At 36.7% G+C, this 17,716-nt stretch overlaps 1 protein-coding gene across 5 annotated transcripts in view; it reads right to left on the bottom strand.

The window, feature by feature from the left end:
* zgc:103755 (CAP_GLY domain-containing protein) overlaps positions 1-15,290 on the bottom strand; it is a 72,688-nt gene extending 57,398 nt beyond the window's left edge. Inside the window, exons 1-6 of one of the 5 annotated variants that reach the window (XR_006983081.2) lie at positions 8,624-8,800; positions 7,951-8,097; positions 6,206-6,345; positions 5,927-6,020; positions 1,833-1,994; positions 1,619-1,737 (exon numbers count right to left, since the gene is read on the bottom strand). Coding sequence is in view for 4 of the 5 variants with exons in the window: in XM_047157821.2 (XP_047013777.1) it covers positions 1,619-1,737; positions 1,833-1,994; positions 5,927-6,020; positions 6,206-6,345; positions 7,951-8,097; positions 8,624-8,663 (702 nt within the window). In the remaining variant the exon portion in view is untranslated. Of the gene's footprint in view, positions 1-1,618; positions 1,738-1,832; positions 1,995-5,926; positions 6,021-6,205; positions 6,346-7,950; positions 8,098-8,406; positions 8,529-8,623; positions 8,801-15,128 lie in introns of those variants that run through there. The other 4 variants (XM_017477235.3, XM_047157821.2, XM_047157822.2 and 1 more) reach the window with 4 other exon arrangements.
* Positions 15,291-17,716: the final 2,426 nt, after the last annotated feature.

Raw genomic sequence — 17,716 nt, 5'->3', positions numbered from 1 at the left:
TCTGACCAATCATATCTGAGAATTCATCAGTGTTGTGGTATAAATTGTATACATTATTACACAATAAAACACCAACTGCTCATTTAAGTTGTAATGAATCTGAGTGGTAAAATATACGTTAAGCAGCACTAATCATGACATAACTAATAAAACTTCTGCCAATTTATCATGATGGTCAATCACAAAGAAGGTCAGAAGCCTCGGGTCACAAAGTAATTTGATAAGGAGTTACTTTGATAAGAAGTTAATAATTACTGTTCAGAAAGTGTGGAAGCTGCTGTTTGAGCAATTCAGGACACAAGGCTGTAATGCCTTGTGAGAATGAAATGATTCTAGGAAAAGAAAGAAGCATGGCTAATTTAACTTCATGCCCCTGGGAGCCGGCTGAAAGAGAGAAATAAAGCCAGTCACGCATCTATATGTGTGTAAATGAAGCTGTATCCTATAAGGCTCTTTCATGCCATAAAAAAAAGAATCTGAATATTTTTTAAAATATATGTATGTAGATAAATCCAACAAGCTTTAAGTACAAATAATGTGATGAGTTCATACATCATCATGTGCTTGGAGTGTAAAGTCAGGAATACATCAGTACAAAGGGACAGCCCCATTATTCAAGCACAATTACTCAGACATGTGAAGTTCTCTGGATAAAGCACATACTGTTAAACATGCAGTACTTAATATACATTTAATATGTACATTATGTACAGTAAACACTGCAGAAATAAATCTTTACTACCTATTCTCTTCTTTGAAGTTACAATATTAATTTCTATGTGGTGAGCTACCAAATAATATTTGGCACACATAACAAATCAGTGAGACATTCCTTCACAAGTCTCTCTCTCTCTCTCATATCATTTTACCAAGAAAACTGAAAGCTCTGTCCTGAACACTTTCCTGTGTCTGAAACTTAAAGTTACAGCTTTACCTCTGACTGTTACAAACCGCTGGTGACTCAGTCCATAAATGCCAAATAAACAACTCATTACAGAAAACTTCACCATTAATCAACTAATACGCAATGTTTTGTCATTTGCCAACAAACATCACTGTGAAACACAGTTTTGTGCAGTTGCACTTTCACCCTTTCACCAATTCAAGTAGTTTTCTGCAAAAAGCACAAAAAAGCCACAGCAAAATCAAGTAATTTTGGCCTCAACAATCACATAAAAAATTGACTAAGACCAATTTAAAATAGCTGACAAATTGAACACTAGTTCATATGCAACATGCGTAAAGGTTGGCATATCTGAGCTACCCTGTTATAGAAAATTAATGAACACCTTCTGACCAATCAGATCCAAAAATTCGATAGTGATGAGTTAGAATTTCTAATAATTATAGTTATAATAAGGTGGTGTAGTACTTACTATGGTAGCATTTTGGGCATAGTCAAGGCGAGACCATAATGTATTAATCTTCATTATTAATTTGATTGATATCCATATACAAATCATCACAGATGATTGCTGCTGTTTACTTTCATATGCATCTTCTTTATACATTTTGAATCTCATTTTTATGAACATATGGACGGAAACCCCACTAAAGCCTGCCTATGAATAATAAATGTATTCGTAGCTCCGTTCAGAGTTTTTGTGGTGGCACGTACCCTGAATGCAGGATTAGCTCCGAGCTCCAGCAGGCAGCGGACCGCAGCTGTGCACAGGTTAGCAGCAGCAATGTGCAAGGCAGTGCCGAAGTCAAAATCACTGCAGGTGGCATCCACTTCTGAAACAAATTAAACACAGAAATGTCATCTCATTGTGAACCAGTGTCTGAGTAAATGCGGCATTGGACTGAGTCACTCGGTCACGTTCGCTCACCTCCCGGCTGCGACGCCTGCAACACCACACAGATGAGGTGAGGAACATCGAAGTAGGCAGCGTAATGAAGGGCACTCATGTTGGTCCAGCGGCTGCGCAGAGACGGGTCTGCTCCCAGAGATAAGAGCTTCCGGGCAAAACTCGCTGCACTCTCCACGTCACCTAAAAGACACACAACACAAGATGCAAAGCTCTTTAATCATCATGTTGAGTTCATTAACAATAAAGTTCACATTATAGCAATTTTACCTCAAAATAGCCATTATAATGTTTTATTTTTACTCAACTGTCATCAATATTAACTACATTACTAGATAATAAACCTACAAATTAACTACATTACTAATAAACCTACAAATTTGCTTCCCATATTAGGAGATACTATAAAACTATAGAGTATGAACATTTGGCTAGTTTGCTATCACAAATTTTAGTAATAAATCAGGTAGTTTTGTAATGATAGATTTATGATTAATCAAAGAGAATTTAACAAAGTAACGCAAATAACACACTACCACTCATGTCTTACTATCACGTATGCATGCGGTACTAGTTAACTAGTAGTTAGCTAGTAGGCACTGAGGCCTTTGGTGTACACTGACACCAAAGAATGGCATGAGAGAGTTTCTGAGCAGAGTATTCATGTAAACTCTTAAATCCTGGAATTTTGAAGTAAAGCTAAAGTTCTAGAGATGTCCCTGAGCCATTTATATATAAACATTTATTAAACATGTTTTGCTATGCAAGGTATTATACACGACAGAGTGTGCTGCTATACAAATGGGGTGGTTTGATGATGTATTTCAGAAAACAGCACATTCCAATGTGTTTTTTTCTTATTATTCCACAGCAAATATGTCAAGGTTTTATGTATGATAGATATATATGTACATACAGTTGCAATCAAAATTATTCAACCCCCATTGCAAATAAGGTTAATCGTCAAAATTTACAGACTTTCAGCTGCTTGCAATGAACAAATCAAACAAAAGCAATTGAAATAGTTCAACACAATAAATGTTTCAAGTGGTTTCCCCAAAGTCAACTGAAAATGCAACTTATCACTTCTCCAGCCTTATTCAACCCCTTCATGGCAAGCATCTTTAGTACCTAGTAGAGCAGCTTTTTGCTGTTATGACCTGCTGCAAATGAGATGCATAGCTTCTGGCTGCGTTCCTGAGGAATCTTATCCCATTCCTCAATGAGCAATGGCCTCCAGTTCAGTAATATTTTTGGGTTTGCGTGCTGTAACCACCTTTGTCAAATCCCACCAGAGACTTTCTATGGGGTTCAAGTCAGGTGACTGTGATGGACCTGTAAAATCTCCCAGGACTTCTTCTACAACCAAGCCTTGGTGTAATTTGAGGTATGCTTGAGATCATTGTCCTGCTGGAAGGTCCAATGACGCCCAACCTTCCGCTTCCTCACAAACGGCATGTTTTCTCCTAGGATTTCCTGATACTTCAATGAATCCATCTTGCTTTCCACACACTGCAGGTTTCCAGTGCGAGAGGACGCAAAGCAGCCCCAGAGCATCACCGAGCCACCACCAGGCTGGAGTGTGGACTGTTCTTTCTTCATTCTTCTTTCTCCAGATATGCTGCATTATGCTTAATATCAGGTGCCTTCTCACGCACTCATCATTGTACCTTGTATGAATCTGTTGGCTGGTCCTCCTTGTAACAAAGGAAAAAAAAAAATACACATGCTGTTGTTTACTGCTAAGGCAGTGTTAGGTAAATTACCTGTCTGTACTATCTGTAGTTTTTTATCTTATCACACCTGTAACTATAGACCTAGGTATACTACTACAATCCCTTTAAATGTTCCTAGGGTACATTCAGAGAGTGGTAAGGCTTCCTTATTTTTTTATGCTCCCTGGTTATGGAATGAGCTGCAGAGTATTATAATGCTGGAAACACACCCATATTTAAAAAAAAAAAAATTAAAAACTTTTTACAGGCCAACCTGAAGGAAACATGTACTTGTTTTAATTAATCTTTGAGCTGTGGTCATACGAGTGTTGGATATAATTTTATTTATGCGTCATTTGTTTTATGTGTTTATGCATTTGTCAAATTGTTTTGTTTTATGTTGCTGCCATTTTGGCCAGGACTCCCTGGAAGAAGAGATTTTATATCTCAATGGGACTATCCTGGTAAAATAAATGATTGAAATACAGCTGATCCATCGTGCCAAAAAGTTCCAGTTTTGTTTCATCGCTCCACAGAACAGAATCCCAAAACTTCTGTGGCATATTTATATGATTTTGATCCGACTCTTCTTGTGCTTTTGGGTCAGTAGTGGTGTATGTCTTGGAGTTCTGGCATGGAAACCTTCTGCGGTTAGTATGCGCCATATTGTGCTCACTGAATCCTCCGTGTCTGCTGCCACCAAGTCTTTCTGCTGGTCTTTTGCAGTCACTTGAGGGTTTTTCACAACCTGCCTTCTCGGAAATCTGGTTGCAGCCATTGATAGCATCCTTTTTCTGCCCCGTCCAGGTATTTCATACATTTTATGCCCCTAGCCAGGTCAGGTATTTCAGGTAGATGGTGTTCCATCTCAAGCACACCTGGTGCAACTAATGAAGCCCTTGATTAGTTGTATCAGGTGTGCTTGAGACAACACCGGTTTTGCATATTTGTGCTGTTGTGAGGGATTCTATTCTGGGGGTTGAATAATTTTGAGACTGGAGAAGTCATTATAAGTTGTCTATACATTTTGACAATATACCTGATTCGCAATGGGGGTTGCAAAAACCCTAACCCTGGTTGTATAATTTTGACTGCAACTGTATAACACGCACCCACAGGCACACACACACAGACACCCGGTCAAAACTTTGGAGATCATATCATCTTAAAAAGCTTTTTATCTGAAGGTGTATGATTAAATGTTTGAAATCGGTGTTGTAGACAAAAATATAATTTGTGCCAACATATTCATTTCTTTCATTAGAAAACTAACATTTTATTTATTATTTTTTTTTTTAAACGGCTGACTTGGAGTGTAATATTCCGAAAAGCAACAAATAAGTGTCCAGCATAGGTGAGAACTCCTTTAATACTGTTTAAAAAGCATCTCAGGGGGATTCCTCAAGAAATTGGGTTAGATGCCAAGAATACATTTCTGGAAATTCTAGGCAAAAAGGATGTCTACTTTGAAGATGCTAAAATACACAATTATGTTTATTTATTTTGGATTTTTTTTTATCACAACATAATTCCCATAGTTCCATTTGTGTTACAGTAATCCACACTTTTTAGCAAAATATCTTTCAAAAATTTTCATACTTAGTTTAAATTTTTTATAATTTTTTTTCAGATAGCCTTTAAGAGTGCCTTTGACAAAAGAAGAACGCATTGAAATCATTCTCATAGCTGGATTAGGAAGCTGTCGCAAGGTTGCGATGGACTTTATCAGGAAACATGGCAAGCACATCACACACACACGATACAGTTGCCAAACTCAGAGGCAAAGATGGGAGCTTTGTGTGTTTACAAAGAAATGGCAATCATGTAGAGGAGGTTTTGTAAATTAAGTTATATTTTGCTAAAAAGGGATCATTTCCCCTATGAATGGAGACTTTTGGGACACCCTGCAGGAACTTTAATGTATTACAACATGTGAATAAAAAAAAAAACCCTGTGATTTGTAACTGAAACTACTGTCAAATTAATCGAGATCTTCTAACCAATCAGAATTGAGAGTTTATCACATCGCTGTGGTGTAATATTAATTATAGATCAGTTCTTGTCCACTAATTTTTTTGGTCAAGAAGCAAGAGTGCATATATTTAGTATATAAATGCCCTGGGAAATTTCAAATCACTGTGATTTAAAATTTAAAAAAGTGTGTCATTATATGACTTACATAAAAAGTCATCAAATTTTCTTTTAGGACTTGTGGGAAAATCTGATGATGTTTTAAGTCATATTTATTCAGATATATAGAAAATTCTAAAGTCCAAACTTTCAAGCACCAATGTAGATTAGTTAATAGATTAATATTTCATATTAAAATGTATTTTCAACAACAGACAGAGTATTTTCAACCAGTTTTCAGAGTCTTTGGCATACACCTGCACGTCTCACCTATGCCTGGTGCACCAGCTTTGCAGCAGTAGTGCAGCAGGCTCATGTCAGTAAGACCATCTCTGTCATTGACACCACAGCCTCTCTTCAGAATCTAAAACATGAAGCACAAACACAAGTCTAATGTTACAGCCAGTTCCAACAAGGAAGATATGATAAACTACCACCCCCCCAACACTGAAACACACACACACGCAGCAAAGGATCATCTTTCCACACAATCTTGGCATGTGAATAAGTTGTGTGTATGTTTAACAGCTGCAAAAGCAAAACACTGACCTCGTTACCAATGAGTTCAATGTTCTTCTGCACTTGAGGGACCCACTGTCTGAGAACCGCAAACAGCTCGGGCACTGTGGTACATGGATCCAACAGCACCACCCTACACTGGGGATCACTGGGGTCAAAGAAAGAGAAATCTGCAAAACAAAAACAAGCAGATTTGCGCAACTGCATATCTTAAGCTGACAAGCTCGAAGAAGAAAGGGGAAAAAATCAATAGGTGCAGTTTGTATCAAATCATAATCGATTGCGGAGTCTGCAGAGAAGCCTGCTGATCCATATTCATTGAAACAACTAATCTGAATTGAATTTAACTCAGGTTTAGGTTTAAATAAGCATGGTTTTAAAAGGGAAACTTTCAAATTGCTATTGGCAGTCAGATAATTAGCAATAAGCAGCAAAAATTCTTGAAGCAAACAAAGGGATTTAAGTTTAAAAAAAAATAATAATAAAAGAAAAAAATTCCTCATGACTAAAACTTTTTTGAGTGGGGGAAGTCCCCCTTGGATGTCCTCTGCCTGGAAGACTTTCCCATGGTGCAAAACTAAGTATTATAAAGAGCTGATACTGAAGACTCTTTCCATAACTGTTACACAAAATGTCACCTTCAGTAAAAGTTAAAAACAATTATAAATTGTTTATAAAAATGTTTAGATTATGCATCACATCTGCCATACAAGTCCCTGTATATTAGTATTATTATTTATATTAATGAACAAGCTCTTTTAATATAAAGTGTTGATTAATATTCTATTAAAATAGCTCTGAAAAGTATGCCAGATATAATTTAAATCAGTTTATATACATGAGCTTGTATATGTATACACACACACACACACACACACACTGTAGTGGTAGAATAGTGATGGTAGTAGCATTAATAGTAGTAATGGTGGTGTTATTAGTGGTGTTAGTAGTGGTGGTAATAGTACTGGTAGTAGTAGTAGTGATTGTGGTAAATAGTGTTAGTAGTAGTAACAGTGGGAATAGTGTTAGTAGCAGTATTGGTAGTATTGGTAACAGCAGTGATAGTATTGGTAGCAGTTGTGGCAGTAGTGTTAATAGTATTGGTAATAGTATTAGCGGTAGTAGTGGTAGTATTGGTGGTGGTAGTAGCAGTAGTATTGGTAGAGCTAATAGTAGTGGAAGTATTGGTAGTAGTAATAGTAGTGGTAATACTGGTAGCAGTTGTAGTGGTAGTAGCAGCAGTAGTAATAGCGTTAGTATTGGTGGTAGTAGTAGTACTGAAAGAAGTAGTAATAGCAGTTGTAGTAGTATTGTTAATAGTATTGGTAGTAGTAGCAGGTACTACTACTATTGGTAGCTTTGGTAAAACTCAGTGCTGTGGCATACAGGTTAGCATGTATACAGAATTATGGATTTATATATATATATATATATATATATATATATATATATATATATATATATATATATATATATATATATATATATATATATATATATATATATATATATATATATATAGAGGACTTTGGAGGGATAGAAGAAAAAAAAACAAAGGTGCAAGCTGGGTAAAATGTACATTAAGGTTAAAACATTTGTTTAATTCAACAGTTTGTCTTAACACATATGGCTTCAGCAAGTTCAACATTTTATTTCTTACAATAAAAAGAATGTATTGTAGGAAAACTACTAACTACTTCAAACATCAAACTCAAGTCAGATGGTGAGCACCTTCCCACTTTGTCCTCTATCTAGTGTACGGATGCAGCTCTTACCAGAGTCAGAGGGCATGGGCGCAGATGCCACCTGGTGAATAATGGGGCGAGCAGGAGTGTGGGAAAGAACACCGGACCGGTCCAGGACTGCGTCTTCTTCCGTGGTCTCCTTCAGCACTTCCTCTTTAGTCATCTCCCCCTTCAGGTCTGAACACAGAGCAAACATGTCAAACAAATACTGACTTCTCTCAGATACTCTATACTTCCATCCATTTGCATAAAGAACAACTTTGCTTTGATACATGGACTTTTACTCGTCAAGTGGAATTTAATTTTTGTGTCGATTCATTTTACAAACGTTTTTAATTAAGCATTCAAATATTATGCTTATAATTTAAATGCATACAATAATATTTTGTTTATTTAGCCTATTAGAGCCATAGAGGGTTTTGTACATTCACAATAGATTTTTAAAAAAATATATTTTCATTGAAATGATTTACTAAACTTACTTACTTTTTAAATCCTTTTCTTTATATTTCTGGATTTCTTGAGTAAATACTGATGTCTGGTGAAGATTTCATGTGAATAGCCTCATTGGAAATATATTTACTGGAAAAAGTGTTGATGCGTCCAATACTTATTTCCCCCAATGTGTGTGTGTGTGTGTGTATATATATATATATAAATAAATATAAAAATACCACTAGCCCCAAACACTCCTGTGACTCACCAATCCCATACTCAAACTTGCTGCTTTCAGCTTCCTCCATAGAGAAATAAGCAAACAGCACTGCAGTTGAGTTTGCCGAAGTGTAAAAAGTGTCAGAGTGAATAAGCTGACCTGTCTGATCTCCCCAGAGTCTTCCATTAACACTCTGTGATCAGTCACGACCCCTGAGCTATTTATGGCTCACTGCTGCATTATTCCCCTTACTACAACACATTTGACTTACCGCCAATAAACTAAAATAAATGTATGTCCAAGTTAAACAGAAAATCACACACAAGATGAATAGCATACGTTCAAAGAAAATATGCATGCAGAAAGTAAGAGAGCTTATTGGTTCACTTAAGCCTATTAATTAGCCCTGGATTTACTTCTAAACCAGTGCTCAGGCTATTTTTCATGCAAGCTATTACACAATATCCCTTTCAGTTAGTTTTAGGCAATAGTATGAACTTTGGAGAGAGCAAGAATATATGGTGAGAAAGATATTCATACAAACTACACAGAACACATCTTCATTCCTTCCTTTTTTCAGGCATTATCCCAGGTGGCATGTTTTATAAGTCATGGGTCTGGCTCAGTTATGTAATGCACTGCATGTTAACAAGCAAATACTGCATTTTGAAACAATATTATGAAACCAAGCTTATGCAGTGTAACAATATTATTGTCTCTACACAATATGACATTGTCGTGATATCCGGTGACAGTGACCGCAGATTATTGTTATCTTACCAGACCTGCCAAACTTCATGAATTTTGCATAGGAGCTTTGTAAAAACATCTCCCAGTAAAACAAGAGATAAGCCAATCAACATGTGAATCTGGTAATATTTTGCTCAGGTGTTTTGACCTCTTAGTTATTAACAGACACTTCTCATTCCTTTTTTCCATCCATGCACATTCACTTTCTCTTATGGGAAGTTAGGGCTGGACAGAACAGCTAAAAAATTTATCACGATATAATGTTTCATATCATTCGGTATCGATAATTATTGATAAATTTTAATCGTTTAATCGTAAACAAACACCAGTAGAAAAAAGGTTTGAATTTAACCACTGTATTTTTAGTTTACCCACTTTATTAAGGCAAACAACAAATAATTTTAGTTTTAACAGTCAAAAACAAAATAGAATTTAAACAAATATCTTCTCGTAGATCTTAGATGGAGATTATGTAATGAGTAAATCTCCCCCGTGCCGCGCGCAGACCAACTAATTGATAAAGGAGATTCGTTGACGACGATTTTCATCAACGATGAAACGATTATTATCGATTTTATTGACTAGTTGTTGCAGCTCTAGTTCTGATGTCACATGGTGATGACGCAACTGAACCCCACAGATACACAACTTGTTATGCCGTGGTCATGCTTGTGTATTTTTGTCGGACACCACTGCGAATATGGGCATGAACAGGATATGACATCATCCATCAAAACTTTCGTGGCTTCATGCAAGTTGTTTTTATAATATTTCAAAGCTGTGTTTAGCTCGATATAGCTAAAATTAGCGCAACCATTTCTGAATTTCTTTCACAGCTCACACAGTGACGTCACGATCATCTATTGATCACACGTCTTCACGTAACACGATTATGCAGGTCACAGTTCACCAAATTTGAACTTTCATCATGCAGTGTAGTACAAAAATGTTACGCATGAGCTTGCGTTTCCGGTATGCCGTTTCCGGATGCGTTTGAATGGAAGTCAATGGAGCGCTAAAGCCTAGTGTGACCATGGCCGTTTGCTCGTCACTCATAGCACACTACTTTATCAAGGCATATTACAGGCTGTTTATGATCCAGGGACAGTGCACGCTTGAGTGTTGCTCATGCAACCAAACTTCATGTCTGTTTACATTTTATCCAGCATTATAGCGAACATTTTTTCTATCGTTACCGATAAAGGTATACCGTCGATAAATACCAATATCGTTTTATCGCACAGCCATATGGGAAACTGAGAATATTTTGAATTCATTAATGTGAAATGAAGTCTAGCAATGCATGTTCATCTTAGCTAACATAAAACAAGTATAGGTGGGATAAAACTTAGATACAGCATAAAGCGTACATGATTAACACTTAGCTCTGTTTTGAACATCTATATTACAATATAAATGTTTAAATTATTAAGGTCCCAACCCAAAACAAGCAGCCAGTCGAGTCAATTAAAAAGCCAAGCAGCTCAAAAGTTTGATAAGAAGGTTCAGAAGCCCTTGTGATTATCATCTTAAACTAATCATAGAAGGCATTCTTTTATAGCCAAGCGCAACCCAGTGGATAAAACAACATTAAATCCAATTAATGAGAAAAAGATATCCAAATACTATACAATTAGCATCTTGCAGTATCAAGAAATTAGCATTCTAGTTTGTGTGGAATACAGTGTGGAAGTGTACCATTACTGACTAAACTGAGAACGAGTACTGTAAGAGTACCTGGTTCCAACGGAGTACTTCACTCATACTTGCAAGTGTGAAACGACGAAATGATTTTGTCTCCGAGAGAACAATGTGAACACACAAAGCATGCATATAAGTGGTGCATCTTGAGTCTTCAGAGCTGTTTTCCGAATTCTCATGTTTACACACACGGCCCACCAAATCACCAACAGCATCACCAAAGTGTGCTCTTGGCAGTGGACCACAGGGTTTTAGGGCACCATTTTGAGCAGGACGTGTGTCAGATTTCAGAAGCATGAAACAGGTTCTAAACAGGTTCTTTAAAAGGTACTCAGCTTCTAAATGTTTACCAAAATGGTTTGAAGCTGTTACTGTTCCCACCACGCAGTTGATTCTTTTCCTGACACTAGTGTTTCATTCCCTTTACATCTCAACGTTTACATTTCTTTTTCAATTTATTAAAGAATGACATGGGATACTTTATCCATTTATAGTTATAATTAATGTTGTGGGACAGATCCAAGAGACAAGTTAATCACTTATGTTATAACAGCTATAAACAGTTGCTCCCTCACCAGCCTCACCTTTTTCCTCATTTTTGAAGACAAAAAATAAATAAATAAATGTACAGCATAGTGTTAGGCCTGTCACAATAATAATGTTGTAATCTTATCGTACTATACATGGACCTCGATCATTTTTGCTGACCTCGATATTGCTCATTGTGTGTTGTTTACAAATCCTATACACACACACAACATTAATCAGATATATACATAATATAAACTTAATTTTACAACTTGCTTCTGCACAAAATGTCCCGAATGCACAAGTGAACTTAAGTTAGGCACTAGGTAGAATGGTAAGTCACCTTGTGAATACGCTCTTTCCGTAACAATGCAGACAATGAATAACTAAATCATGAAGAATTCAAAATATTCACATGATCAAGTTTTCACAACAAGGGCTTTTCATATGTTTTTGTTGATACATGTTTAAGTCAATATATAAATTAAGAGAATATTTTCTCGTCAACTAAAATTCCGTTGACTCATTCCATGCCATTTTAGTCAGAGTAAAATTGACTAAAATGAATAAATATGATGACGAAATACTGACTAAATTTAAAAGATATTATTTGTCAAAAGAAAAAAAAATATTTTTTGACATTCCAATTCCAATGTCTGTATATTCTTAAGAATTATTTTTTTTTTGCTCTTTGAAAAGGTGTACTTGCATTATTATACTATTATATTACCATTTTATACCATGGTCTGTCCGAATAGTCGATTCTGATTGGCTGGAAGGTGTGTGTTAAAATTGTTCTGGTCAGTTTTATCACCGTTCTAAATTACTGCGCTGCCTTTAAACAACTATAACCATAGTAACAGAGTTAAACTCACAGCTTCATTATTAGTAGAGACATGGCACAGATGCAGGTAATTCACTCAAATAAATAATCTTATTGCACTACTTTATCTGTGTATGATTTAGAATGGGCAGAATTCTTGAGCCAATGACCCCCATCAAAAAATAACTAACAAAAATTAACTGTTATTGTTATCATTTCAATCAAATTTTGCACTGCAAACATCAATGACAGCTTTAACTTGTCAAGGCAGGCAAGTGACCATGGTATAAGCTGGATAATCCTCTGGTGGTTGGTTCTCTGTCTCTACGCCATGCATTAAAATCTAGCTTTGGATTATACCTTACATATTAGTGGCTTAAAATAGTCTTAAAATGACAGTAATATCATTTATTGCAATTATTTCTGGTACAATATGTCCAACAAATGTTGTTACCATGACAGGCCTACAAAGCGTGTCATGTTACAGACACACAGCAAAGTACAAATGCCCCCTGTGACTTTTCAGTGACGAAAAAAAAACAACTTAAACAGTATTTCCGACTGTTACAAAGAGTTAGCACTCCTTTCATAAATGTCAAGCAAATGGCACCTTTTAAAAAACCAAACTAAACTAAATTATAATCTGCTCATTAGTAGGCTTATATCATCTGGATCGTCCATCAAGTCCCTGAGAACTCTAGACCCTTTTTTTATACTATGGAAACGATAACGTATTAGAACCAACTGCACCTGCAATTTGAATTTTAGCCAACACTAGTGCTGTTATTGAAAATTAATCACCTGTTTGACCAATCAGATTAGAGAATTTAACAGAGCTGTGATATAAAACGATTTTAATAATCAATCTAAAAAGTCTCCATCTGGTGTCTTGTTTGGCAGTGTGCCTAGAGGCAGAGTATGTTCCAAAAAAAAAAAAAAAAAAAAAAAACAGAGAACAGATTTCCTAAAACAACCCAGCTACTCCTTGTCTTAACAAATATGTCAAATAACCTATTCCAAACATCACATACCATGATTAGATCTTCATCACAGTAGTACAGGATGTAATGTCTGTCTATTTAACAAGCCACTGGACATGAGAAGCATATGGCATGAAATATGGAGACATTTATTCCATTATATTAACGTGCTGTTATTAATACTCATTGTCCCATTTGTTTTGAAGAACACTGCCCTTTTAAACACCTAATGCATTACCTCAAACTAGTGCATCCAATGTTTTGGACCTAGTGCATGCTGAAATGCACATGTAATAAGCATTCAGCATGGGATTTATGATTATGACTTTCATATCTTACTGTTGATGACATTAAAAATAGTCTATATAATTAACATGTCTACTTCAGGTCCCACCAAGATTTATTTTATAATCAAATTCTGAGTTGCGTGAATTGAGCACATGGGGATTTATAACTTGCTTCATCTCTAACTAAAGAGCTTGATGCAGCAGTGCTTTAGTATTTAAGTCTGTCTGGTTCGCTCACATCTACAACTGGACACACTTCTCAAAATCAAAGCTCCAAGCTTCAAATTTCATGCCAATATGACCATTTATACAATCATGCTTGTCATCACTACTGTAACTAACCGAGTTAAGTCTTTGTCATACCTCAGTGCAACTATGCTGTGTTCTGGGATTCGTTTGCAAAATTTGTTGTGTCCACTATTTCTATGCTGGATTTCTCATCAATAGGACATCAAACGCTGCTGGAAAATTGTGGCTGAGAAAACAAGCATTTGCGCAGTTTTGTTTTGGGGAGTTAACGGCAAAATTATGGAATTAAATTTGTGCCAAACATATTAAACGTAACTGAAAACAGTGAACTCAGTGGCAAAAAGGTTTGCTACAAACCTACTTAGGTTTGGGCAGGAAGTAAGTCTGGATTCATTAACGCCCGTTTCAGCTGTTCAGAATTGGTTCCTTCTTTTGGGAGTCAATAACTCAGTTTGTCGTGCACCTTGATTTTTTTTTAAAACTTTGCAGACTTTTTACATTCACAAACGACTCTATAACACACTACATGAAAGGGAATATTTGAAAAACCATAACACCCCTTTAAGGACTATGTCCAATTTTTTTTGACACCGAGTTCACCGTTTTCAGCTTCAGAGTTTTTCTTTTTCTCATTGTATATTTTTGTTAATTTCTTGAAAAGTTACATTTAATATGTTTGGCACAAACTGAATTCCATTAAAACAGGATTGTTTTGTGTGTGTGTTTGATATCACTGAAATGAAACTGTGATATCCTGCGACACATTAACTTATCCCAGCCTAATTAATTAATTAATTGATTGATTGATTGATTAATTAATCTGAATCAGTTAACAAATGAAGATCTGGATCATTGAGCACATAAATATTGTTAATCAACCATATTTAGTGTGTTTCAGGGTGAACTTTTCCCTTTAATAGCATCGCATTAGATGATGCTGATTACTCATCAGGGCCTAAAATGCAGCAGGTTCATTAGTAAATGCAGTACATTACACTGCATCTCACAGAGACACAAGGACGTGATCCTGCAGAAACATTTGTGCTCTGAACCAGCACACGGTGTTATTTTAGGACGCGGTGTAGTTTGACTCCAAAGCACCTGCAGCATCGCTTCAATATTTAAACAGCTGATTGAAGCGGTAACCAATAGCAACCACCAGCAGCAGCTTATCGCTAGCTAACGAGCTTCACCTCTCAGAACAGCGACCACGGGGCGAGAAAAGCGCCAAATACCTGCGTGTTTATGAGGAAGAAACGCGCGGTTTGGCTCGTTCAGACTCCAACGCTCTAACCGTCCTAAACGAGGAACTCATTTTCCTCTCCTCCTCCTCCTCCTCTACACTGCAGACGGCTTGCTCACATCCACTTCCGCATATGATGACGCAACACAATACGTACGCAACAATCCCCGCCCACAACAGGGTTGCCAGACACTCATAAGCACACAATTGTCTAGATACAGTGGTTCCCAAACTTTTCCAGGGAAGGGTCCACCAAATGGCATTAACTTTTGACCGAGGCCCCCCTTTTGCAAGATGTCTTTTAAACACATTAAAAATACAGACTTCTGAATATATCCCCCTTTTTTATTAATAATTACATATTTCATCTTTACATTACATTACATTAGGAATTGATTGTGTGTGTGTGTGTGGTTGTCTGAGAGTGAGAATTTATTTTTCACACCAAATTGTTGACGCCCCCTGGCGCCCCCTGGCGGCCCCCACTTTGACCACTGGTCTAGAATGTATTTGTATTCTGTAGCATTACAGTTTCCCTGCACTTTAACGGGGTCATTCCTATGTTCCCATGGTCCTATGTACCCCAGTAAACTTTTCCAAAGGTTTTATGTTGTCAGTAGGGATGCACCTAAATGAAAATTCTTGGCCGAAGCCGAAACCGAATATAATGAAACCCTTGTCCGAAGGCCGAATACCGTACACCAGTGATTAAGTGGGGACCGCCAGGGGGCGCTCGGGGGCCTCAACAATTTGATGTGAAAAACAATTCTCACTCTCAGACAACCACACACACACACAATCAATTCCTAATGTAATGTAATGTAAACATGTAGGATGTAATTATTAATAAAAAAAATATTTAAAAAGGGGGGGGGGTATATTCAGAAGTCTGTATTTTTAATGTGTTTTAAAGACATCTTGCAAAATGGGGGCCTCGGTCAAATGTTAATGCCATTTGGAGGACCTTGCCCTGGAAAAATTTGGGAACCCCTGCTTACGCGATTGTTCGCATGTTTTCCCCATTTATTTTGCCAATTTTTTCACCATTGCATAAATTAAATAGTCAAAACGTGCGTTTTACTATTTTGTCTTTCTTTCCAAAGAAAAAAAATCTATTAAAAATCTACAATTTAAAAATATTTAACACTGATTTTTTTTTAACATTCTAGCAGGCGTTATAACAACAAAGCACAATATAACTTAAAAGAAATAAATTAAGAAAATAAAAAATTTGGCCATCTTTGAGCCCCCTTTCTTGAATAGCCCATATTAGGCCTATACCTAACTGCTGAAAGAACGTAACGTACTCTGTATGCCTACAACAAAAAAGTTCATTAAAAAGTGCATTGAAAATAGTGCAAAAAAGTGGATGAACCCACAACAAATGAATAATCGTCCTAGACATAAGCCTACTTAAGTCAGCCACAGATGGGGTGAGTGTGCTGGGACTGGGAGGAGGAACTTTCCTTTTCGCTGCTACTGCTGCTGCCATGTGTCTTTCTCATACTCTGCATGCTGCTCGGGGTGTCTTGATTTTAAATGATAAATTAAACTGGTAGTGCTGTAAGTTTTTGCAGATGCACCCCCTCTAGGCAATTCAGCAGAACAGTGTCTGCAAATGGCCATTTTTGCATATTTCTCAGACAATTTTACAATGCTTCCACACTGCCAACATGTTCGCTACATTTATAAAGCGTGCACACCTCTCACTCTGTGCTGGTTACTATTCGATCGTCATCAAAAACGTCATTGTTTGGTAACATTTATTTCTTCTTTTCACTTAAATGGTAATAAAGTTAATAGGACCCTGAGTAGTGCACCGAATGTTCGGCAACCGAAACTATTTGGCCGAAAATAGCAAAAAAAAAAAAAAAAAAAAAAACCATTTTCGAATAATTTCGGTTGCCAAACATTTGGTGCACCCGTAGTTATCAGAACTCATTTTCCCAGGGCCCTATTAACTTTATCACCATTTAACTTTAAACACCAAAGACATGTTTAAATGAATAACAACATACGTTATTTTAAAAAGTCATCCTTCATCCCCACTTGAAATTTATGTAAAAAGTTATGTACTTGGAAAATTAACTAGGTTGCACACGCTGCATGTGCTGCTCTAAAAATAGCTGTTAGTCTTCATACATTCATACATTTATACAGTTCAACTCCATGCATGAACAATAGTGAAATGTATACACTAAACTGAAGAAGTGCCATACTGTAGCCTATAAAACACAGTAAACGGTCATAAATGGAGCAAAATGTTAAGTATGAATGTGTCCCAGCTCTCACTTGTGCTGAAGCCTATCTCCAGCTTTAAATCACGTGTTCATTATGTGCAATATAAATCTGGCAAAAATAGGACCCTGGGAACATAGATATGCTCCCACTGGAACCATGAGGTCCAAACCTGATCCAGCATGACAATGCCCCTGTCCACAAAGCAAGCTTGATGAAGGCATGGTTTGACAAGGCTGGAGTGGAAGAACTTGAGTGTCCTGCACAGAACCCTGACCTGAATGGGAAAATCCCCACAGGCATATTCTGAAATCTAAAAATAAAGTTGGTGATTATTCTAAC

Source organism: Ictalurus punctatus, chromosome 9 (assembly GCF_001660625.3).
Source record: "Ictalurus punctatus breed USDA103 chromosome 9, Coco_2.0, whole genome shotgun sequence".
Classification (NCBI taxonomy): Eukaryota; Metazoa; Chordata; class Actinopteri; order Siluriformes; family Ictaluridae; genus Ictalurus; species Ictalurus punctatus.
Note: the sequence above shows the minus strand (reverse complement) of the source record. Positions and strands in the feature narration are given on the sequence as shown.